At 42.5% G+C, this 26,092-nt stretch overlaps 1 protein-coding gene across 2 annotated transcripts in view; it reads left to right on the top strand.

Annotated features, from left to right (window-relative positions):
• Positions 1-507: 507 nt before the first annotated feature.
• LOC128702997 (protein amalgam) overlaps positions 508-26,092 on the top strand; it is a 46,530-nt gene continuing 20,945 nt past the window's right edge. For both annotated transcript variants that reach the window (XM_070103618.1, XM_070103616.1), the window contains exons 1-4: positions 508-1,040; positions 14,962-15,135; positions 23,405-23,644; positions 24,174-24,325. In XM_070103618.1, coding sequence (XP_069959719.1) covers positions 992-1,040; positions 14,962-15,135; positions 23,405-23,644; positions 24,174-24,325 — 615 coding nt within the window. In that variant the 5' untranslated portion in view covers positions 508-991. The remainder of the gene's footprint in view (positions 1,041-14,961; positions 15,136-23,404; positions 23,645-24,173; positions 24,326-26,092) is intronic.

The raw sequence follows: 26,092 nt of genomic DNA, 5'->3' as shown, positions 1-26,092 counted from the left end.
CGCTCGACTCTGCAACATGGTTTTGCAATATTCCCTTCAGGGGGTGGAGAAGGTTCCCTGATGCAGGTGAAGGGCTTTTGCTCCCGTGAAGTGGCTCAGTAAAAGAGGTGTCTTGATGCCGGTGAGAGGCTCTGGTTCCAAGAAAGGGGATTTATCCTCCCCTTCCTTAGGTCGAACCTGTAGGACTCCCATTCCCAATGCGTTGTTTAACCCCTATGGGATTAACGCATCTCGTAGCGTTATCTCCAGAGAGAGAGAGAGAGAGAGAGAGAGAGAGAGAGAGAGAGAGAGAGAGAGAGAGAGAGAGAGAGAGAGAGAGAGAGAGAGAGAGAGAGAGAGAGAGAGAGAGAGAGAGAGAGAGTTAAATAATGCTAATATTATCTAAAGTAATCTCGTTCATTCCTGTTGTTTCTGTGTACCAAAATCGCCGTTCAAACACCGACTAGTCTTGCCAAGAACGCAGATAGAAATAATCTAGTTCGTTACTGGGCGAGCCTGGGATATAACCAGCAGGTGTTGCTGACTCAACATGCAGAGAGTGCTGTGTCGAGTGAGAATACATGTAGTCCTGGGGAGAGCGAATAAACAGGATAATACACGAAGTTCCTGGAGAAGAGTGAACACTGAATAATACGCAGGGAGCCTTGGGAAGAGTGAACACTGGATAATACGCAGGGAGCTTTGGGAAGAGTGAACACTGGATAATACGCAGGGAGCCTTGGGAAGAGTGAACACTGGATAATACGCAGGGAGCTTTGGGAAGAGTGAACACCGGATAATCCGCAGGGAGCCTTGAGGAGAGTGAACACTAAATAATACGCAGGGAGAATTGGGAAGAGTGAACACAAGATAACACACGAGGTTCCTTGAGACGATTGAACACCCACAATAAAGTTGCAAACGACTGAACACGGATGTCTGTGTACTATTGAACACATAAATAGTGAAATTAACTACACAGAACTGTGTTCAGTGAGCATAAATCTCCACCATGAAGATCTCAGTAATATTCTTATCAATTATATTTCTGGCTCTTTCAAGTAAGTAACATCCATGAATTAATTTTAATACATACATTAAGATTCTATGTATAGTGCTTATACATAAGTATACATGAAGTGAAAAGTGTGTATATCTGTATGCGGGCCTACACCTCTTCCGAGCCCATGAATATATATATATATATATATATATATATATATATATATATGTGTGTGTGTGTGTGTGTGTGTGTGTGTGTGTGTGTGTGTGTGTGTGTGTGTGTGTGTGTGTGTGTGTGTGTGTGTGTGTGTGTGTGTGTGTGTGTGTGTGGTGTGAATATAATGCAGAGAATTCGTAATTTGGAAGTTAGGAGGAGGTGCGGAATTACCAAAACTGTTGTCCAGAGGGCTGAGGAAGGGTTGTTAAGGTGGTTCGGACATGTAGAGAGAATGGAGCGAAACAGAGTGACTTCAAGAGTGTATCAGTCTGTAGTGGAAGGAAGGCGGGGTAGAGGTCGGCCTAGGAAAGGTTGGAGGGAGGGGGTAAAGGAGGTTTTGTGTGCGAGGGGCTTGGACTTCCAGCAGGCATGCGTGAGCGTGTTTGATAGGAGTGAATGGAAACAAATGGTTTTTAATACTTGACGTGCTGTTGGAGTGTGAGCAAAGTAACATTTATGAAGGGGTTCAGGGAAACCGCCAGGCCAGACTTGAGTCCTGGAGATGGGAAGTACAGTGCCTGCACTCTGAAGGAGGAGTGTTAATGTTGCAGTTTAAAAACTGTAGTGTAAAGCACCCTTCTGGCAAGACAGTGATGGAGTGAATGATGGTGAAAGTTTTTCTTTTTTCGGGCCACCCTGCCTTGGTGGGAATCGGCCAGTGTGATAATAAATATATATATATATATATATATATATATATATATATATATATATATATATATATATATATATATATATATATATATATATATATATATATATATATATATATATATATAAGTGTATATCTTTGCATATGTATAGGGGCTTACATATGTATAGATGCTGAAAATACGTATCTGCACTTATACGTGATGCATATCTTAATACACACTCAAATTTTTGTACACACAGAGATGTATATCTGTACATACACACATGAATATGTATACGTACATGGGAATGTATCTCTCTGTGTACATTGTGACATGTACTTAATGTGCATACACAAATTATTCATCTCTGAGTGTACATACATACAGAGAGAGAGAGAGAGAGAGAGAGAGATAGAGAGAGAGAGAGAGAGAGAGAGAGAGAGAGAGACAGAGAGAGAGAGAGAGAGAGAGAGATGGTGTATATAAAAACTAACTTGTCCAGATTTCACGTCGGAGACAAAGGCGAAATTTGTCGCAATGATTTTTTTTTATATTATTTAACCATCTGTAGAAAGTCTTGGCCACCACCACCACCTGCAGGTTCAGATCACCACCTGGAGGCTTTTACCACCACCTGCAGACGGTCATGTCCACCACCTGTTGCAGCATCACCAACGATGCTAAGCATCTCTCACCTTGCCAAGACTTCGGAAATTTACTAAAACTTTCTGCGACCCAGAACTGTTCTTGTCTCTAATGACGTTTTCTATAAATAAAAATATAGAAAGACCGTGAGTTTAATCAATAATAATAATAATAATAATAATAATAATAATAATGATAATAATAATAATAATAATAATAATAATAATAATAATAATAATAATAATAATAATAATAATAATAGTAATACTACTACTACTACTAATAATAATAATAACAATAATAATAATAATAATAATAATAATAATAATAATAATAATAATAATAATAATAATAATAATAATAATAATAATAGTAATAATTTTATTTGAGGAAGATATAATGTTAGTACAGATGGGTAACAGATGTACCTACAAAAAGCTTGAAGTTATGCGGAACATTTCAGGACTTGCCAAAATTTGGAATATTTGGAGCCTGTATAATGGATGAGAATTATTTACGTTCTCGTTATCGTCACTAAACGAGCAGTAGATATTAATTTGTTGCCGAGTATCCTGAATTTCAGTGATTTGTTCAGTTTATTCTCGAGGAGGGTAACAATGGCAGTATTCCTTTGTTGAATGTTTTCAACTTTAGGTCATCCAACAGCCTCCGGTTCGAAGTCTTTCGTAATCTCACTAAGATTAATGACCTCTTCTATTTCTGGCCTCACTACAACGCGAGTACTGAGAGAGGCGTCCTCGTAGGATTGTCTCTCGGGGCACGGAGAATAGAAGTCTCACACACTGAGGTCTGTGATTTGATCCCCGGTACGGGTGGAAACACTGGGCGTATTTCCTTAAGACACCTGCTGTCCTTGTTTACCTAACAGTTAATAGGTATCTGGGTACTCACCTAGTTGTACTCACCTAGTTGAGGTTGCGGGGGTCGAGTCCGAGCTCCTGGCCCCGCCTCTTCACTGATCGCTACTAGGTCACTCTCCCTGAGCCGTGAGCTTTATCATACCTCTGCTTAAAGCTATGTATGGATCCTGCCTCCACTACATCGCTTCCCAAACTATTCCACTTACTGACTACTCTGTGGCTGAAGAAATACTTCCTAACATCCCTGTGATTCATCTGTGTCTTCAGCTTCCAACTGTGTCCCCTTGTTACTGTGTCCAATCTCTGGAACATCCTGTCTTTGTCCACCTTGTCAATTCCTCTCAGTATTTTGTATGTCGTTATCATGTCCCCCCTATCTCTCCTGTCCTCCAGTGTCGTCAGGTTGATTTCCCTTAACCTCTCCTCGTAGGACACACCTCTTAGCTCTGGGACTAGTCTTGTTGCAAACCTTTGCACTTTCTCTAGTTTCTTTACGTGCTTGGCTAGGTGTGGGTTCCAAACTGGTGCCGCATACTCCAATATGGGCCTAACGTATACGGTGTACAGGGTCCTGAACGATTCCTTATTAAGATGTCGGAATGCTGTTCTGAGGTTTGCTAGGCGCCCATATGCTGCAGCAGTTATTTGGTTGATGTGCGCTTCAGGAGATGTGCCTGGTGTTATACTCACCCCAAGATCTTTTTCCTTGAGTGAGGTTTGTAGTCTCTGACCCCCTAGACTGTACTCCGTCTGCGGCCTTCTTTGCCCTTCCCCAATCTTCATGACTTTGCACTTGGTGGGATTGAACTCCAGGAGCCAATTGCTGGACCAGGTCTGCAGCCTGTCCTGATCCCTTTATAGTTCTGCCTGGTCTTCGATCGAGTGTATTCTTCTCATCAACTTCACGTCATCTGCAAACAGGGACACCTCAGAGTCTATTCCTTCCGTCATGTCGTTCACAAATACCAGAAACAGCACTGGTCCTAGGACTGACCCCTGCGGGATCCCGCTGGTCACAGGTGCCCACTCTGACACCTCGCCACGTACCATGACTCGCTGCTGTCTTCCTGACAAGTATTCCCTGATCCATTGTAGTGCCTTCCCTGTTATCCCTGCTTGGTCCTCCAGTTTTTGCACCAATCTCTTGTGTGGAACTGTGTCAAACGCCTTCTTGCAGTCCAAGAAAATGCAATCCACCCACCCCTCTCTCTCTTGTCTTACTGCTGTCACCATGTCATAGAACTCCAGTAGGTTTGTGACACAGGATTTCCCGTCCCTGAAACCATGCTGGCTGCTGTTGATGAGATCATTCCTTTCTAGGTGTTCCACCACTCTTCTCCTGATAATCTTCTCCATGATTTTGCATACTATACATGTCAGTGATACTGGTCTGTAGTTTAATGCTTCATGTCTGTCTCCTTTTTTAAAGATTGGGACTACATTTGCTGTCTTCCATGCCTCAGGCAATCTCCCTGTTTCGATAGATGTATTGAATATTGTTGTTAGGGGTACACATAGCGCCTCTGCTCCCTCTCTCAATACCCATGGGGAGATGTTATCTGGCCCCATTGCCTTTGAGGTATCTAGCTCACTCAGAAGCCTCTTCACTTCTTCCTCGGTTGTGTGCACTGTGTCCAGCACTTGGTGGTGTGCCCCACCTCTCCGTCTTTCTGGAGTCCCTTCTGTCTCCTCTGTGAACACTTCTTTGAATCTCTTGTTGAGTTCTTCACATACTTCACGGTCATTTCCTGTTGTCTCTCCTCCTTCCTTCCTTAGCCTGATTACCTGGTCCTTGACTGTTGTTTTCCTCCTGATGTGGCTGTACAACAGTTTCGGGTCAGATTTGGCTTTCGCTGCTATGTCATTTTCATATTGTCTTTGGGCCTCCCTTCTTATCTGTGCATATTCGTTTCTGGCTCTACGACTGTTCTTATTCTCCTGGGTCCTTTGCCTTCTATATTTCTTCCATTCCCTAGCACACTTGGTTTTTGCCTCCCTGCACCTTTGGGTAAACCATGGGCTCATCCTGGCTTTTTCATTACTCCTGTTACCCTTGGGTACAAACCTCTCCTCAGCCTCCTTGCATTTTGTTGCTACATATTCCATCATCTCATTAACTGGCTTCCCTGCCAGTTCTCTGTCCCACTGAACCCCGTTCAGGTAGTTCCTCATTCCTGTGTAGTCCCCTTTCTTGTAGTTTGGCTTCATTCGTCCTGGTCTTCCTGACTGGTGTGGGTCTCATCCTGGAGGACAAAATTAACCTAAGTTTTACCCGACATGCTCTGCATAACAAGGGGTACTCTATATAGTACGTCACTGATGTCAGCTATAGGCTGTACACATTGTATCATGTACTTATAGAAATAAAGATCGTTATCATCATTATTAATGTCATGATAAATAAATATCACAACATTACTGGGATTTTAAGGCTAAAAAATAAATGACACAAAAATATTAACACACAAATAACTAAGAAAACTAGCCATGCCAGAGAAAAAGCAATTGGTACTCAACATCCGCTGTTTCAGAAAACGGAGATAAATCTTCGACAACGTTAATGTTACCATCACAGCTTCCACTATCAGAAGCATCACTAGATCTCACGACTGTGTTTCGTCATAAAAAAATATATATAACCTGGGAGGCTCATGATTGAGGCAGAGTCTGCAATTTCAGTGAGAGATGTGACCAGTAGATTTAGTGTTTTTTTTTTTAACTTCGTAAGAGTTACTCGTCAGATTAGGTGATATAGAAAGAAATTCAAGGTGAGCTGGAGGCTGGAAATATGCAGGAATGATTCCAGAATAGTTAATAATAATAATTTTACTACTACTACTACTACTACTACTACTACTACTACTACTACTACTACTAATAATAATAATAATAATATTATTATTATTATTATTATTATTATTATTATTATTATTATTATTATTATCAAGGTAAACTCTAAATCCAAATTCACAGAACAGGTCAGGGCTGATTGTTTCTGTGTGTGTGTGTGTGTGTGTGTGTGTGTGTGTGTGTGTGTGTGTGTGTGACAGATAGAAAACAGCGTCCTGAAGGAACCTGAAACTTCAGCCCAAGACTGAGCGCAAAAAATCCACCTTCTCCCGAAATGCTAAAAATAAAGAAACCATCTACCCAACTGCCGTACTGTCTGGGCAAAAACAAAGCTTAAAATATTTACACTAAAAACTAAACAAGTGAGAGGACTGTGGGGGTAGGTGGAGGAGGGGACCCTATATAAGTAATTCTTGACTTGTACACGCCAAGGACAACAAAACCGGTGGCCCACAGGTAAAAACCAGGTACAAGACTAGCCACTCTACACAGACAGCATTAGTAAGCACCACTGCACAAATAACACAAAGCTACACATACTGTATGGCTCTGATTATTATAGCAGGTTAGATTCTGAGCTACTGTATGGCCCCGCGTGTACAACAGGTTGGGTTCTGAGTTACTGTAGGGCCCCACGTGTATAACAAGTTATCTTTTGGGCTACTGCTGTCCAGCAAAAATCGCAGTAAAGTGAAACAAAGCATATTTTCACTTACAAGTGCATGTAAAACCCTTATAACATGTTGACACTATCATGTATCAAGTGAGCAATAGAGTTAGGCCTAAAAAATACATGTAGAGTACACAAACTACTTACCTTAAAATATTTCCTTCCTTGGTTTACATTGAGTGGTGAATATGTTTATAGTAGGAAGTCTGAATAAATGAAGAATGGATATAACTGACAACCGCTGTATTAGCGAGGCGCTGTGAAGTGAAGCGCCGTAAAGTGGGAGGCCCTCCTGTATAAACACAACACAAACATGACTACAGCAACACTACAGAGACAACACTGAAGAATGATGATATAATGCAAATTGCTGATGTGCCCCCTGAAAATCTCCCCCCTGGAGTCTCCCCCGCCTGGAGTCTCCTCCCACCAAATCACCCCCTGAAGTTCCCCTACCTACCTGGGGCCCACACTGCCTGGGGTCCCCCACCCCCCCCAAATTCCCCCCGCCCGAAGTCCCACCCCCAGTTCCCCACTTTGAAGTCCCCTACCCCTGAGCCCCCCCACTGCCTGGGGTCTCCTCCCCCCCAAAGTCCCCACCGAAATCCCCCCCCACCGAAATCCCCCCTCCTGGGGGCTCCCCTCCCGGAGTCTCCTCCCCTGAAATCTCCCCCCCAAACTCCCCTTGGGGGTCCCCACCCCCCAGTTCCCCTCCCCTGGGGTCCCCCTACCCAGTCCCCCTCCCTTGTCTCCTTCCAAGTCCTCCCCCTCCCAGTCACCCCCCTACCCGGACCCCCACCCCCCGAAATCCCCATTCCCCCGAAATCCCCTCCCCCCGAAATCCCTCCTCCGGAGTCCCCTACCCACCAAACCCCCCCCCGGGTCCCCCCCTGATGTCCACCATCTACCTGGGGTCTCCCCTCCTGGAGACCCCTCCAAAGTCTCCTCCTGAAGTCTAAACCCCCAAATCATCTGCCCCAGTCCCCCCCTCCTGGGTTCCTCCTGCCTGGGGTCTACCCACCTCCTTCCTGAAATCCCCCCCTGGAGTCACCCCCTGCCTGGGTCTACCTCCCACCAAACCACCCAGGAAATCCCCCCCCCTGAGCCCCCCCCCTGGTCCCCCCCCCAAGCCCCCCCACCCCCTAGTCCCCACCCGCCGGGGGTCCACCCACCCCGGGGTTACCACCGAAGTCACCACCCACCAAATCACCTCCCCTGGGGTTCCACCCCTGGGCCCTCCTCCGAAACTCCTCCCCCCGAAATCCCTCCCCCGAAGTCCCCCCCTCCTGAAATCCCCCCCTAAGTCCCTCCTCCTGAATCCCCCCTCCTGAAGTCCCCCCCCCCGGGTCCCCCCCCCTGAAACTCCTCCCCCCCAAATTCCCTCCATGAAGCTCCCTCCTCCTGAGTCCCCCCCCCTGAAATCCCTCCCCTTTAAGTCACACCCACCAAAATCACCCACCAAACCTGGGGTCCACCACCCACCTGAAATCACCTCCACCGGTCACCGCCACCAAATCACCCCCTCCTGAAACTACCTCCCCCCCTGGGTCCCTCCTCCAGTTCCTCCCTTGGGGCCTTCCCCAAGTCTCCCACCCACCGAAATCCCCCCCTAAAAACCCCCCCCCCCCTGAAATCCCATCTCCAGTTACCCCCACCCAAAATTCCCCCCCCCTGGAGCCCCCCACCCCCAGTCCCCCCCCCTGAAATCCCTCCCCCTGGGCCCCCCCCCTGGGGTCCCCCCCCTCCCGAAATCCCCCTTCCTGGAGTCACCCCTCCCCCCCCCCCCCGGAAATCACCCCTTTCCCGGTCCCCCCCCCTCCCCCCCTGAAATCCACCATCTTCCTGGGGTCCCCCCCCCCCCCGAAATCCCTCCCCCCGGCCCCCCCCCCCCCCCCACCCCCCCAAATCTCCCCCACCGGTCCCCCCCAGAAATCCCCCCCTGAAATCACCCACCCCCGAAACCCCCCCCCTGAATCTCCCCCCCCAAATTCCCACCCCTGGGTCCCTCCCCCCCGAAATCCTCCCCCCTGAAATCCCCCCACCTGAAGTCCCCCCTCCAGTCACCTCCCACCTGAGTCTCCCCCCAAATTCCCCACCCCTTTTAAGTCCCCACCTCCTGAAAATCCCCCCCCGAGGCCCCCCCCCCTGGGAAGCCCCCCCCACCAAGTCTCCTCCCCACCGAAATCCACCCACCCCGAGTCACCCCCCGAAATCCCCCCAACCTGGGTCCTGCCCCGGTTCCCCCCCCGGCTCCCCCCCCCGATCTCCCCCCAGTTCCCCCACCTTGGGCTACTTTTGGGGGTCTCCCCCCACATGGTCTACCCACCCCTGGGGTCCCTCCACCCCCCGAAATCTCCATCCCTGAATCTACTCCCCTCCTACCTACCTGGAGTCTACCTACCTACCTCTAAAACATGAATCACACTCATTAAGACTCACCTGGAATATTTACACAAATCACAAAGTTCACAACAGTGCATCAGCAACAAGGTTTTCCTAGTCTTTTACAAGGTTGATATTTACACAATACTCACGCGGTGTTAAATTACTTCTGGTTAACCTTTGCTAAAATACATTTTGATTTGCCGCTTAAAAGTCAATAAGTTAACTTTAGTATCCCAGCTGGAAATTTAACTCCGACAGATGGATACCAAACCTTACCAGGGACGTAATTAATGCTATTGATTTTTCTCAGTGTTATGACACTCGTCAGACTGTGTGCCTAATTAATGGTCCAAGTTAGACAAAACGTCGTTATTGGTTACTTTCTGATATAATAGTAATAATAATAATAATTAATATTATTATTATCAATAATAATATAATAATAATAATAATAATAATGATTAATAATAATAATAATAATAATAATAATAATAATAATAATAATAATAATAATAATTAATAATAATAATAATAATTATTATTATTATTATTATTAGCATTAATAGTAATAATAATAATAATAATAATAATAATAATAATAATAATAATAATAATAATAATAATAATAATTATAATAATAATGATAATAATAATAATAATAATAATAATAATAATAATAATAATAATAATAATAATAATAATTATAATAATAATAATAATAATTAATAATAATAATAATAATAATAATAATAATTATTATTATTATCATTAATAATAATAATAATAATAATAATAATAATAATAATAATAATAATAATAATAATTAATAATAATAACAATAATAATAATAATAATAATTATTATTATTATTAGCATTAATAGTAATAATAATAATAATAATAATTATAATAATAATAATAATAATAATAATAATAATAATAATAATAATAATAATAATAATAATAATAATAATAATTAATAATAATAATAATAATAATAATAATTATTATTATTATTATTATCATTAATAATAATAATAATTATTATTATTATTATCATTAATAATAATAATAATTATTATTATTATTATCATTAATAATAATAATAATAATAATAATAATAATAATAATAATAATAATAATAATAATTAATAATAATAATAATAATAATAATAATATATGATGTTTTTTTTTTTTTAAAAAACCGACAAGCTGAAGAATTGAGTAGCTTATACAGCATACGGGAATCTTTTTGAAGGAACGTTTAGCCACACAGTAGTTTCATCAGTCTTACAGAAAGTAGAAATGAGTCGGTTTTCAGAAGCATTCATCACATCTGTCAGACACTACAACATGACGGGATCTTGGTACAAAGAATTCTTCAACACTTGTCCAACCTTTGGACGAAGACCAACTTACACTAGTGGATGGTACCACTGTGATCCCACTGCCTCCTGCTTACACTCACCTGACTACAGTACATAAGCCACTTCTCTGGCCCTATGCTGTACTGTCTACAACACTCATGGACTCAACACATCGACTCCAGGCTGAGGGACTGATTACCTCAACTTCTCCTCTCCTTACCCATTTCTACTTTGTATTGGACTGATGAAGCCACTGTGTGGCGAAACGTTCCTTCAATAAAGATTCCCATGTGTTGCATAAGTGTCTCAGTTCTTCAATAATAATAATAATAATAATAATAATAATAATAATAATAATAATAATAATAATAATAATAACAATAATAATAATAATAATAATAATAATAATAATAATAATAATAATAATAATAATAATAATAATAATAATAATAATAATAATAATATCATTATTTACTACCGGTACATGTACAAGGTATACAGACCATAGCTGACATCAGTAACATACTACTATATAGAAAGCCGCTTGTTATGCTGAGCATTTCCCGCAAATTATGTCAGTTTTGTCCCAGGATGCGACCCACACCAGTCCACTAACACCCAGGTACCTATTTTGCTGTTGGGGAACATAGACAACATGTGTAAAGAAACACGGCCAGTGTTTCTACCCTGGCTGGGAATCGAACCCAGACACTCGCCGTGTGAAGCGAGAACTTTAGCCACCAGGCCACCTAAAAGTCAGTACGAGTTGAGAGCCTAAAACAAGGTGGTGTTTTGAACTCTGTTTCGGTCCTGATGTCGTTAATGAATTTTTTGTTCCTCTTTTAAGTATTAGATCAATCCTTGCTTGTTCCTTGGCTCAGTTGGTAACGCGCTTAGCTTACATACCGAATCTCCGGGGGTCGATCCCCAGCACGGGTGAAAACTTTGGACATGTTTTTTTTCACTTGCTGTTCCTGTTCACTTAGCAGTAAGTAGGTACCTGGGTGTTAGTCACGTTTTATCTGCTACCCCTGCTCACCTAGTACTAAGTAGGTATCTGGGTGTTAGTCACGTTACACCTGCTGCCCCTGTTTACCTAGCACTAAGTAGGTACCTGGGTGTTAGTCACGTTTTACCTGCTACCCCTGCTCACCTAGTACTAAGTAGGTATCTGGGTGTTAGTCACGTTACACCTGCTGCCCCTGTTTACCTAGCAGTAAGTACGTAACTGGGTGTTAGACATCTTACACCTGCTGCCCCTGAATAGGTACCTGGGTGTTAATCGACTGGTATGGGTGGCATCCTGAGGGGTGCATTAGATAGGGCTGGGCTGGAGTTTTATGACTCTCTGATCGCGGGTTCTATCCCCGCCCGTGGTATTTTTTTTTTTTTAGGGTGGCAGCTCTTAGCCTGCAAAATTGATATTAAAAAAAATAACGGTTGTGTTGGTGATCGTAACGACAATTCTTCAATGAGCACTTCCAACTAGGCAAAACTAAGCTCTAAACCCACGAGGGCCATACAGCGCTGCACCACATCACGCAATTTCAAGTTTTCTGTGCACCTGGGGATACCTGTAGAGGGTTCCGAGGGTCACCGCCCCCGGTCTGTGCTCTAGACCTCTGCAACACAAGTGTTCTCAAAATTTGTTAAGTTATACCAAGAATTAATGAAAGATCCTGGACTTCACCTTACGGAAGTAGGCAAAGTAAATACAATAGTAATTATGGACAAGGTAGATTATAGGGGAAAAATGAACATATTAGAAGACAGGTACACTTAAGTGCCCTTTAACACCTTAATACACGAATACAAGAAGGTATGCAGGATGTACATCTGTAGATGAATGGTTCAGAGAACCGACATGGTGGTAAATTAGACACATGTGCAAACACTTGGGTATCTTTATTGAGGAAACGTTTCGCCACACAGTGGCTTCCTCAGTCCAATTTAGTTAGTTTAATATGTTTATTATGCACCCCATACCCATCCTGTGGGCGGTAGTCAAAAGATTAAAGAGGTACATAATGGGTCCAGGGACTGGGCCTCAATGTTTTGATAGCTGAGCAAGTTACAGAGGTAATGAATTCACAATTTACAAAGGTAATGAACTCACAATTTACAAAGGTAATGAACTCCAGGTAGGTCTAGTCACAATCATGACAAGTTACAAAGGTGATATAAACACAAATGCAGTATAATGTGATCCTTTATTGACTACGTTTCGCCCACACAGTGGGCTTTTTCAAGTCACAAACAGAACTACCTGGGGTGGAAGGAACCCCAGCTAGTTCTGTTTGTGACTTGAAAAAGCCCACTGTGTGGGCGAAACGTAGTCAATAAAGGATCACATTATACTGCATTTGTGTTTATATTGCCATTGTGTCGGTATTTTATACCATTTATTTCCAAGTTACAAAGGTATTTACAGATTACAGAGGTACACAATGGGTCCAGGGACCGGGCTCCAAAGTTTTGATGGCTGAACTAGGTACAAGTCAGTCCAATTCAGAGAGGAATTCACAATATAAAGAAAAGCGTATGGGTAATCCACAGAGTCAGACATTCACAGCTTATGGCATATCAAGGTGTCTAAACCTTTATTAAGGAAGAGGACAGAACCAGAAGATGATGTCTAGAAGCTGCAGTTATTAGAACTCAAAACACTATTGAACATAACCACGGTACTTCAGGCTTAGTTATACCTCTAGCACAAATCCTCTTCCATGGGCTCACGAAATCGTAATGACACGATTGCAAACAAACCATACCACGGGGGGGGGATAGAACCCGCGATCAGAGAGTCTCAAAACTCCAGACCGTCGCGTTAGCCACTGGACCAGCTAGCCACAATAAGATTCATCCAACTAGGTATATTTCTACACCATAGGAAGGTTAGCACAGGCACCACTGTGACCACAAATGCAAGTTTTTACAGACGAATCTCCAGCTAGCGTGGCCGTGACGAACTCTAGCTCAGGTCCCCCTCAAAGCCGTCAACATGACTCACGAAATCGTAATGACACGATTGCAAACAAACCATACCACGGGCGGGGATAGAACCCGCGAGGGGACATGAGCTAGAGTTCGTCACGGCCACGCTAGCTGGAGATTCGTCTGTAAAAACTTGCATTTGTGGTCACAGTGGTGCCTATGCTAACCTTCCTATGGTGTAGAAATATACCTAGTTGGACGAATCTTATTGTGGCTAGCTGGTCCAGTGGCTAACGCGACGGGATGGAGTTTTGAGACTCTCTGACCGCGGGTTCAATCCCCACCCGTGGTATGGTTTGTTTTCCTCTTCCATGGACATTAACTTACCCATGACTAAGTAACTTTCCAAGCATAGAATCAACGAATTGGCCATTTTCATTGAACCTTAACTCTCATTACTGACCTAGAAGCCTTGACCTTTGAATATCCCTTGACCTTTGATTTTCACTCTCATACCGGCTCAGTCAACCACCGACCCTTGACCTTGTCCACACTGAAATTTATCCACTGACCACTGAGTCAGTCTATTCATGTCTCTAAATACATAGTCATGGAAGCAACACGTTGACCTTATCTGATGTCGTCTGCGACCTTTGTAGTCTTTTATCTTATTGTTTTTCTGTATAAAGATAGATGATGTAGATTCAGCTCAGGATTGAGTGGAGAAGATATCAATGCGCTACCACACTCGTCAATGCGCTATCCCACTCGTCAATGCGCTACCCCACTCGTCAATGCGCTACCCCACTCGTCAATGCGCTATCCCACTCGTCAATGCGCTACCCCACTCGTCAATGCGCTACCCCACTCGTCAATGCGCTATCCCACTCGTCAATGCGCTACCTCACTCGTCAATGCGCTACCCCACTCGTCAATGCGCTATCCCACTCGTCAATGCGCTACCTCACTCGTCAATGCGCTACCTCACTCGTCAATGCGCTACCTCACTCGTCAATGCGCTACCTCACTCGTCAATGCGCTACCTCACTCGTCAATGCGCAACCCCACTCATCAATGCGTTACCTCACTTGTCAATGAAGAACTCCAGTCAGTTAATAACAACTGGATATTAATAGTCACTAATAATTACAAGGAACGATAAGTATTCAACCGAATATTAGCCTTGTTTATGGCACCTTGTGTGTGTGTGTGTGTGTGTGTGTGTGTGTGTGTGTGTGTGTGTGTGTGTGTGTGTGTGTGTGTGTGTGTGTGTGTGTGTGTGGCACTAATCTTGATTCATGGTGAATTAGCTATTTTTTTATCAGAAATTTTACGATATCCCTAATTTAGGAAGGTGAAGGGTATTGATGGATCTACAGGTATTGATGGATCCACAGGTGCTGTTGATGGGTCTACAGGTGCTGTTGATGGGTCTACGAGTGCTGTTGGTGGGTCCACAGGTGCAGTTTCCAGCAGGCGACGAGCTTCTCCACAGGTGTTGACCAGCCCAGGCCACTTCCAAGGTCACCCAGGCGACTCCATCACACTGCCTTGCTCCATCAAGAATGTCGGTGAGCCTTGGCCTTGCTTAGAGGGCAATAAACAAGTTTTTGTATTATACCTAGCTACTGCTACTGTCTTTGTAACTAACATCCAGTTGCTAAGTTGTCCGGTGTATCCAGGATAGACAGCTATTGTGGTCCTTTGAATCCCACGAATAGGAAGCTGTCATGTCCCTTGAAACCTCTGGAATAGAGAGCAATTATGTTTTTTGAAACCCCTGGGATGGGCAGCTATTATGTTCTTTGAAACTCATGAGTAGGTAGTTATTATGTGCCTTGAAATCCCTGGGACATACATCTGTTATGTTCCTTGAATCCGCTGAAACAGACAGCCATTATGTTTCTTGAAGCCCCTGGGATAGTTAGGTGTTCCGTTCCTGGAGACCCTGGGTATGGAAATATAAACACATATGCAGTATAATGTGATCCTTTATTGACAACGTTTCGCCCACACAGTGAGCTTTTTCAAGTCACAAACGGATCTATCTGGGGTGGAAGGTACGCGAGTATTTATAGTCAGGTTCAGAATGCTGAGGTCAGGTGGAGAATGCTGCATCTGATGATGTACCGAGTGGGGTTATAAAGACTAAAATCTTGGGTAGCTTGGAAAGGAGATTGGATAAGTTTGTGAGCAGACCTTCTACAGTGTTCTTATGTGGGATAGCGATGGAGAAGTTTCTTAGCAAGTGGTTCAGCTATGTTATAGAAGCCACTATTCTGGTTGAAGTTGTCGGATATAGAAATAAGTGATGATTCTAGGATTCTTCGGTATTGAGTGTTGTCTTCTGTGGCGATAAGTCTTGAGTTTCTGTAGTTTATCAAGTGGTTGTGTGAATTACGGTGTTGTACACAGGCATTCCTTGTATCGTCAGACCTGCTTGCGTATTGGTGTTCTGAAATACGTGTTTGGAGGTCCCTTGATGTTTCGCCCACGTATAATTTGTTGCAGTCATTACAAGGGATTATGATAATTTAGATACATGTGCAACTCGTGGGTATCTTTACTGAGGAAACGTTTCGCCACACAGTGGCTTCATCACTCCATACAAAGGAGAATCTTGAAGAACAGGAGGAGAGTGAGGTAATCAGTCCCTCAACCTTGAGTCGATGTGGTCAGTCCATCGATGTGGTCAGTCCATGGACTGACCACATCGACTCAAGGTTGAGGGACTGATTACCTCACTCTCCTCCTGTTCTTCAAGATTCTCCTTTGTATGGACTGATAAAGCCACTGTGTGGCGAAACGTTTCCTCAATAAAGATACCCAAGAGTTGCACATGTGTCTAATTTATCAACATGTCGGTTCTCTGAACCATTCATCTACAAACAAGGGATTATGTATACCCCTGCAGAGGGTGGAAGCTTGTCCTGTCTATCACGTAATGTCCTTGATGGTCGTGGTTGTGGAGGTACATACTTGGAATGAGGTATTGGAAAAGATGTTGGAAACGTGTTTGGCAATGGAGTTGGTGGGGAGGACTATGTATCTCTTCTGGGCAGTGTCTTCTCTGGGTGTGTTGAAGATGTTTAATGCCCGTCGTCTGCAGTCTCTGATGAAGTGACGATTATAGTGCATTCTTCCTCAAGAAACTCATTGCTGCAGATTCTGAGTGCACGCAGGAAGGAGCCTATAATTACACCACGTTTAGTTTTGGTGTCGTGGTGAGAGTAGAAGTGGAGAAGATCGTTTTGGATGGTTGGTGCTCCCCACCAGCTCTCAGGAATTCTCGCAAAACACCTCTCTAAACTCTTGGGCACTATCAGTCCAGCACATCTCAAACACTCGGGTGATCTTCTCAATCGCATTCGCAACATCAACATCAAGAACAAGAAACTTTCCAGCCTTGACGTGACTTCCCTATTCACCAAAGTACCTACTACACAAGCCATCGATCTCATGCGCAGAAAAATTGACGATTCACTTGATCTTCCTATTGCAGCCAGCGATTTCATCGACCTTGTTGAACTATGTGTTGGCTTTACGTGTTTCTCTTTCGAAAATCACCTCTTTCAGCAGACTTTTGGACTACCCATGGGTTCGCCACTCAGTGCGGTCCTGGCGAACCTGTACATGGAACATCTAGAAGCCGAACGTTTCTCCACCATTATTCTTTCGTCTGTCACCTGGCTCCGTTATGTTGACGACATTCTTCTCATAACTCCTAGACGCTTCAACGTTCAAGCTCTCCAAGACAAGCTCAACCAGGTCGAGCCTTCAATCCAGTTCACACTTGAAGAAGAATTCGACAACACTCTTCCTTTCCTTGATGTTCTTCTCTGCAAAGCTGACCATGAACTTCATTTTAAAGTCTATCGAAAACCCACCAACCAAAACGATCTTCTCCACTTCTACTCTCACCACGACACCAAAACTAAACGTGGTGTAATTATAGGCTTCTTCCTGCGTGCACTCAGAATCTTCAGCAATGAGTTTCTTGAGGAAGAATGCACTATAATTGAACAAGTATTTTCTAAACTCCACTATCCTCGTCACTTCATCAGAGACTGCAGACGACGGGCATTAAACATCTTCAACACATCCAGAGAAGACACTGCCGAGAAGAGATACATAGTCCTCCCCACCAACTCCATTGCCAAACACGTTTCCAACATCTTTTCCAATACCTCATTCCAAGTATCTACCTCCACAACCACGACCATCAAGGACATTACCAGTGATAGACAGGACAAGCTTCCACCCTCTGCAGGGGTATACATAATCCCTTGTAATGATTGCAACAAATTATACGTTGGCGAAACATCAAGGGACCTCCAAACACGTATTTCAGAACACCAATACGCAAGCAGGTCTGACGATACAAGGAATGCCTGTGTACAACACCGTAATTCACACAACCACTTGATAAACTACAGAAACTCAAGACTTATCGCCACAGAAGACAACACTCAATACCGAAGAATCCTGGAATCATCACTTATTTCTATATCCGACAACTTCAACCAGAATAGTGGCTTCTATAACATAACTGAACCACTTGCTAAGAAACTTCTCCATCGCTATCCCACATAAGAACATAGGAATGGAAGAACACTGTAGAAGATCTGCTCACAAACTTATCCAATCTCCTTTCCAAGCTACCCAAGATTTTAGACTCTATAACCCCACTCGGTACATCATCAGATGCAGCATTCTCCACCTGACCTCAACATTCTGAACCTGACTATAAATACTCGCGTACCTTCCACCCCAGATAGATCTGTTTGACTTGAAAAAGCCTACTGTGTGGGCGAAACGTTGACAATAAAGGATCACATTATACTGCATATGTGTTTATATTTCCATTGTGTCGGTATTTTATACCATTTATTTCGACCCTGGGTATACAACTTGTCATGTTCCTTAAAACCCCGGGGACAGATAACTGTTGTATTTCCATGGGTCTCTGGGACAGACGATATTTTCTGTCTACCAGGTTGATTTTCCAACACAGGACTCATATGCTCTTTGTTTCCAAGCAATATTCCGCCCGTAGTTTGATTACATGTATTTAACTTGGTTATTGTATTTTAAACATGTTTGGTACATGAGTAGTTTAAGAGTTTGGAAATCATAAAAGGGAAGGGGAAAAACGTGCTTGATCTGTTTACAATAGACGGTAATTTTCTCCTCTATAACAGTAGTGGTAAATAGATCTTACAGCTGTTTACGTGGCAAGCCAGTGTCTGTAAGGTGAAAATTAGACACATGTGCAACATCAGGTTATCTTTATTGTAGACGTTTCGCCATCCAGTGGCTTTATCAGTACAAATTCAAGGACATAATTGGAAGACAGTAGAACTATATACAGAAGATGAGGTAATCAGTCCCTCAGCCTTGGAGTTGTAGATGAATGGTTCAGAGAACCGACATGTTGATAAATTAGACACATGTGCAACTCTTGGGTATCTTTATTGAGGAAACGTTTCGCCACACAGTGGCTTCATCAGTCCATACAAAGGAGAATCTTGAAGAACAGGAGGAGAATGAGGTAATCAGTCCCTCAACCTTGAGTCGATGTGGTCAGTCCATCAATCTTGAATAGAATACGGCATATGTGCTGAGAAGGAGCTTATAAACCTCAAGGTTGAGGGACTGATTACCCCATTCTCCTTCTGTTCTTCAAGATTCTCCTTTGTATGGACTGATGAAGCCACTGTGTGGCGAAACGTTTCCTCAATAAAGATACCCAAGAGTTGCACATGTGTCTAATTTATCAGCCTTGGAGTTGAAGACCAACGTCTACAATGAACATATCTGGATGTTACACATATGTCTAATTTTCTTCTTGTCGGTATACAATACCGACAAGATGAAAATGTCTGTAAGGTATTCTACTGTCTGTAAATATAAGAACATGAGAATGGAGAAACACTGCAGGAGGTTTATTGGCCCGTACTAGGCAGGTCCTTCTCAAACCCAGACCCAGTAAACAAGAATATTTGCCCAACCCATTTTCAGTGAGGGACTGACCGCCTCAAAACTGTCTTCAAGGGTGATAGACTGATTACATCGTCTCATCATCTCTATTGCTTCTGCTGACTCCTCTGTTCTCAACTGAAGAAGCCTACTGCATAGGCGAAAGGTTTCGGAATAAAGTTACCTAACTGTTGGACATGTGTCTGATTATTCTACTGATTGTGTTGTAACCAGTGGTCCAGGAGGTACCTAGCAGTCTGGTAACGCTGTGCCTTTCTGGTACCTGTCCGTAATTCACTTTGTGCTGGAATTTAGACCTGGGTAACCTCCTGTTTATGTGCCAGCCTGTTATATTTCTGGTAATCTAATGTATGCTAGGTATAACCTGTCTTAAGTCTGGAGGAAAAACTGTCTGAGAGAACTCGTTGTCTGCATAAGTACATATACAAAGGAGTTGAAGATGGTTGGTATGGGCAGGACTGGACCTGCCCACATCCACCACTCCCACCTGTCTACACCCACAACACCCACTCAAGTTATCTGTTTGACCTTTTTGACAAATCAGTCAGTATAAACTTGCCTGGTGATACCAGTTTGTTCCTCTCTTCTATAATCTAATTACCAATTAGTTCGTTCCTAAGTCATTCTAGAACTGAGTTGATCTAACTTTTGAATTCTTTGTCTAGAGATTTGTTGTTGCCTATATATGTTTTTAGGAATTTGAATTTATTTATTACGTCTGGTCACAGACCGGGCCGCGGGGGCGTTGACCCCCGAAACTCTCTCCAGGTAAACTCTCCAGGTATTAATATCCATCATCTGTGCATTTCAGTTATATCGTCTCCCTCCCTCTCTCTCTCTCTCTCTCTCTCTCTCTCTCTCTCTCTCTCTCTCTCTCTCTCTCTCTCTCTCTCTCTCTCTCTCTCCTTTTCAAGGGTCGCAAAGAACTGCATACATAAGTGAACATCAAAATGGTATACAATACCGACAGGTTGGTAGGTAAGACACATAGGCAACATTTAGGCAACTTTATTCCGAAACGTTTCGCCTACACAGTAAGCTTCTTCAGTCGAGTACAGAAAGTAGGCAGGAGCAGTAGAGACTTAAAGATGTTAAGTCTCAACACTGTCGCTTGATCTTCAAATAGTTTCAGACTAGGGAACAGAACTCTTCTCCAAGCTGAGGGACTGACAACCTCAAATCTACGACTTCAAGGATGATGAACTGATTACATCATTTTCACATCTCTACTGCTCCTGCCTACTTCCTGTACTCGACTGAAGAAGCCTACTGTGTAGGCGATACGTTTCGGAATAAAGTTGCCTAACTGTTGCCTATGTGTCTTACCTACCTGCATACATAAGTGTAAAAAGACACTTATCCACACTTTTTTGCACAACTTGTTGGTGTCAACCTAACATTTACTCTCTGTAAGTTCAGTGTTCTTAATCTGTCATCATAGGAAAGATTTCTCAAAAAGCACATTAATTTTATTATCCATCTGTGTATGTTTTCAAACACAGTCATGTCTGGAAGAAGAAGCCCGGCGCTCGGGCTTGGGCTAAAGCTGGGGTGTGGCTCCAAAAGGATCCTGTAGTACTTGCTGCCTTTGCACCTGTTACGGTTCAAATCTTAATCTTTAGCCACCGAGCTATCAAGCCGCCCTTTGAGCCCCGTGGGGGCGGGATAAGTGGATAATGCGCCACCGAGCTATCAAGCCGCCCTTTGAGCCCCGTGGGGGCGGGATAAGTGGCAGCACAGCTGTGAGCATAGGAATACTCACACCAGCGTACACCACTGAACATAGACACCACGGTAAGCAATGTGGGAATGATCAAGGAAACTGCGTGACCCGCTCCTACCAAGAGGTGCAGAGTCCAGAGTTACACCCTGTAGAGCGAGGACAAGTTGAGATGTAGTACTCAGTGAAATTGCGACCACGGATCCCTCATTTAACCCTCTCTGCAGCTCACATGCTGCACCACTAACGAGTCATTTCCAGGAATCTGTCTCGTCTCTGGCTATTTGTTAGTTATATAGACTCTGTATTGGTCGAGTATGGTTTCCCTGGTGAGTTCGAGACCTTCCTCTCGTTCAGACTTAGTGGGTTCGACGTTCTGCTGCCAGACCGTGTACTGGCGAACAACGAAGTCATGACGATTCAATAGTACAGAGATAAAGTTACGCTACATAATCCACTCCAACTGATGTCTCAGCAACGATGGATCAAGTTGCAAAAATAGCCTTGGAATTTATATTACTCGTATTTCTTGAGCTATAACCAAGCATGAGAAACACCTAGAATGAGACACATTATGAGGGACTTTATCAATTCTTCCCATAGTGAGAATTAAGTCTCTAATGGACGAATCTCATAAAAATGACGTAAACAGGTTACTGTGTCCTATTAAAGCACTTGTCGGTATATAATACTATTGTAGAAATCCAATTTTTTTCCTTTTATATATATATATATATATATATATATATATATATATATATATATATATATATATATATATATATATATATATATATATATATATATATATATATATATATATATATATATATATATATATATATATAAAAGATATATATATTTTTTAATTTATATTTATGTAAATATTAATAATTTTGTACCAAAAGTACCTTAGAAAACTTACCTGACCTTATTATAACAAGCGCAATTTAATTTAGCCTAATCCAACTAAATATATTTTAGATAAGTTTACAATAATTTAATAATAAACAAACACAATGAAATATATTTTTTTCGTTAGGTTCAGAATGATTTTTGCGAAATTATTGCATACACAGATTTTAGCTTGCTTTATTCGGCAAGAAGAGCGTTGCTATTTAAGCCCAAATCGCAAGTTTTACCTATTCGGCACGACATATACATACCTTGTAGTCAGTTCTTGTATGGTTCACAAGATCACCATCTAGTCTGGTTCACAATATCACCATCTACTCTGGTTCACAATATCACCATCTACTCTGGTTCACAAGATCACCATCTAGTCTGGTTCACAAGATCACCATCTAGTCTGGTTCACAAGATCACCATCCAGTCTGGTTCACAAGATCACCATCTAGTCTGGTTCACAAGATCACCATCTAGTCTGGTTCACAAGATCACCATCTAGTCTGGTTCACGAGATCACCATCTTGTGTGGTTCACAAGACCACCATCTTGTCTGGTTCACAAGATCACCATCTTGTCTGGTTCACAAGATCACCATCTAGTCTGGTTCACAAGATCACCATCTAGTCTGGTTCACAAGATCACCATCTAGTCTGGTTCACAAGATCACCATCAAGTCTGGTTCACAAGATCACCATCTAGTCTGGTTCACAAGATCACCATCAAGTCTGGTTCACAAGATCACCATCTAGTCTGGTTCACAAGATCACCATCTTGTCTGGTTCACAAGATCACCATCTAGTCTGGTTCACAAGATCACCATCTAGTCTGGTTCACAAGATCACCATCTAGTCTGGTTCACAAGATCACCATCTAGTCTGGTTCACAAGATCACCATCTAGTCTGGTTCACAAGATCACCATCTAGTCTGGTTCACAAGATCACCTTCTAGTCTGGTTCACAAGATCACCATCTTGTCTGGTTCACAAGATCACCATCTAGTCAGGTTTACAAGATCACCATCTAGTCTGGTTCACAAGATCACCATCTTGTCTGGTTCACAAGATCACCATCTAGTCTGGTTCACAAGATCACCATCTAGTCTGGTTCACAAGATCACCTTCTAGTCTGGTTCACAAGATCACCATCTTGTCTGGTTCACAAGATCACCATCTAGTCAGGTTTACAAGATCACCATCTTGTCTGGTTCACAGGATCCAGACGAGTGAACTGGGTGAAGGGTACCTCAGCCTCCGGCCGGAGGCCCATTATGCAGGTGAAAAAGGCAAGAAGAAAGTTCATTATTCCCAAGCCATACCGACGGATCATCCGCGAGGGCAAGCTAGGCACTGCAGGCACTGACCTTGTCATCCACCACCTGACACCAGAAGACACTGACAGCTACACTTGCAGTATAGCTCGACACAGAGTCACTCACACCCTCCAGGTCTTAGGTGAGTGAGAAATGTAAACAGTTTTCTGTGGGACTATATATATTCTATATATATATATACATATATATATATATATATATATATATATATATATATATATATATATATATATATATATATATATATATATATATATATATATACCTAGTTGGTTGAATCTTATTGTGGGTAGCTGGTCCAGTGGCTTACGCACTGGCCTAGAGTTTGACGACTCGCTTGCCGCGAGTTTAATCCCCCCCTCCCCGTGCCGTTGTTTATATCAATCAAGTTTACCGTCTTACTTGTATAAGGACGTACGACAGTCGAGGGGAAAAAACACGAATGCATTCACTTAGGACAATTACCGAGGACGCATCGGTCCTTAGGACTTGATCACCTCAAAATCATCTGCATTTGAAGTGATCACGTCCAAGGACCGTCCAAATTAAGGGTGTCCGTTTCCCCTTAAGTTGACGGCAGCCATTTGCCACCTTGCTACACTTAACTGTTATTATATCTAATGCTTTCTGATGAGTCGTGACCTCGTCAGAGGCTGAGAGTGTCGTAGAGGAGCCATCACCTTACATCATGGTAGTGTACGACCCGCCCACCATGAGGGCGTATGTAGTCGAGGGCGAAACGACCACTCTCTCCTGCGAAGCTAATGGACACCCCGCCCCTACCGTCCTCTGGCGTCGTCAGGTATGTTTATTATTATTATTATTATTATTATTATTATTATTATTATTATTATTATTATATATTATTATTATTATTATTATTACATTATTATTATTATTATTATTATTATTATTATTATTATTATTATTATTATTATTATTATTATTATTATTATTATTAAATGAGACTTTTTTTCCCAGTGACTTTTTTTTCCTAAGCAAAATTGTGACTTATTTTCTGTGAGTTATTTTCCGGGCACCCATTACTCATGTACCTTGTGTACCTGTGCATTGTACCTGTGTAACTTGCTCGTGTACCTGTCCAACCTAGTTTTAAAGCTACACAAAGTTCTTACCTCAATAACACTACTTTGGTAGGTTGTTCCACTTATCTACAACTCTATTGCCAAACCACTGCTTTCCTTAATCATTTCTTAACTTAAGTTTATCCACCTTGAATCTGTTCCTATGAGTTCTGTCCTGGTTAGTTATTTTCAGGAGTTGATATCTTGATAATCAAGACACTGTTGCACGCCTTGATCATCAACTTGTCGGCGTTGCGTACCACTTTTAACGTAACTTTAAATCTCCCTTATTTATTCCTTTCTTTTCCACTTCGGTCATATCTCCTCTTATTTCTGTAAATTTCCAAGGAGTGTAAATCCAGTGCCCTCAGCCTATCTTCGTAAATGAGATTTCTTACTATATATTTGGGATTAAGAACCCGTTTTGTTTTTCGTTCTCTAACATGGTTACCAAAATTGATCTGCGTGAAAATAGATGGCGCTGAAGTGTAGCCATGGGATTTTTATTATTTATAGATTTTTATATAAATACAAGAAATCTATTAGCCTTATTAGGAACATTTAAGATTTCTTTCTATGTGGTGCCTGCGTGTGAAGAGACGCAGGCACCACATAGAACATTTAATTAGGAGCCGTTTCGCCCTTTGGATGGGAAGCTTTATCAGTCCAGTACAGAATATGGACACACTCTTAAAACATAGTGGACAGAGATCAGGTGAATTCATCGGGGTCAGTTCCAACAAAGTGCGTGAGTCATATGTTTGTGTAGTGTGTGGTGGAGTTGAATTAATTTAAGAAGGAAACCTGATTTACTTAAAGTACCAGAGACTTGAGCCACCACGTCGGATACTGCGAGCAGGTCAGTCGCCAAAGTCGCTTGCACGAATTCTTATCTTTTAAATCCAATCTGGCGTCTTTTCATTTCACCAGGTGTTTTTTTGTGTTATGGTGCATCATGTTGGTGCTCTCTCGCTCGCTGGTCTACATTTCTGGCCGTTCTGCCCAAATATACCTTATCGTATCCGTTGTATGGGATAACATACACACCTGCGATGATTTCTAGTGTTCTGGCTGGTCTCTGTTAAGTCCCTGAAGGGAGATGACGAGCAGGTGGCCATGCTCATGTTGTGATCCAGGAGTATCTAAGTCACATTTTGTGATCCAGGAGTACCTAAGTCACATTTTGTGATCCAGGAGTATCTAAGTCACATTTTGTGATCCAGGAGTACCTAAATCACATTTTGTGATCCAGGAGTACCTAAGTCACATTGTTTACCACCTCCACAACTGGAAACACGATACAGAACACAAAGGCACACAAATAACCCGGTATAATGCGATCCTTTAATGGCAACGTTTCGTTCACATAGTGAGCTTCATCAAGAGACAAACAAATCTACCAGGGTAAATAGATGTTAGTGACTTGATAAGTCACTGTGGCGATGCGGTCGATATGTCGTGGCCCGGTGGCCTGGTGGCTAAAG

Source organism: Cherax quadricarinatus, chromosome 86, assembly GCF_038502225.1.
Source record: "Cherax quadricarinatus isolate ZL_2023a chromosome 86, ASM3850222v1, whole genome shotgun sequence".
In the NCBI taxonomy this organism is placed as follows: domain Eukaryota; kingdom Metazoa; phylum Arthropoda; class Malacostraca; order Decapoda; family Parastacidae; genus Cherax; species Cherax quadricarinatus.
Note: the sequence above shows the minus strand (reverse complement) of the source record. Positions and strands in the feature narration are given on the sequence as shown.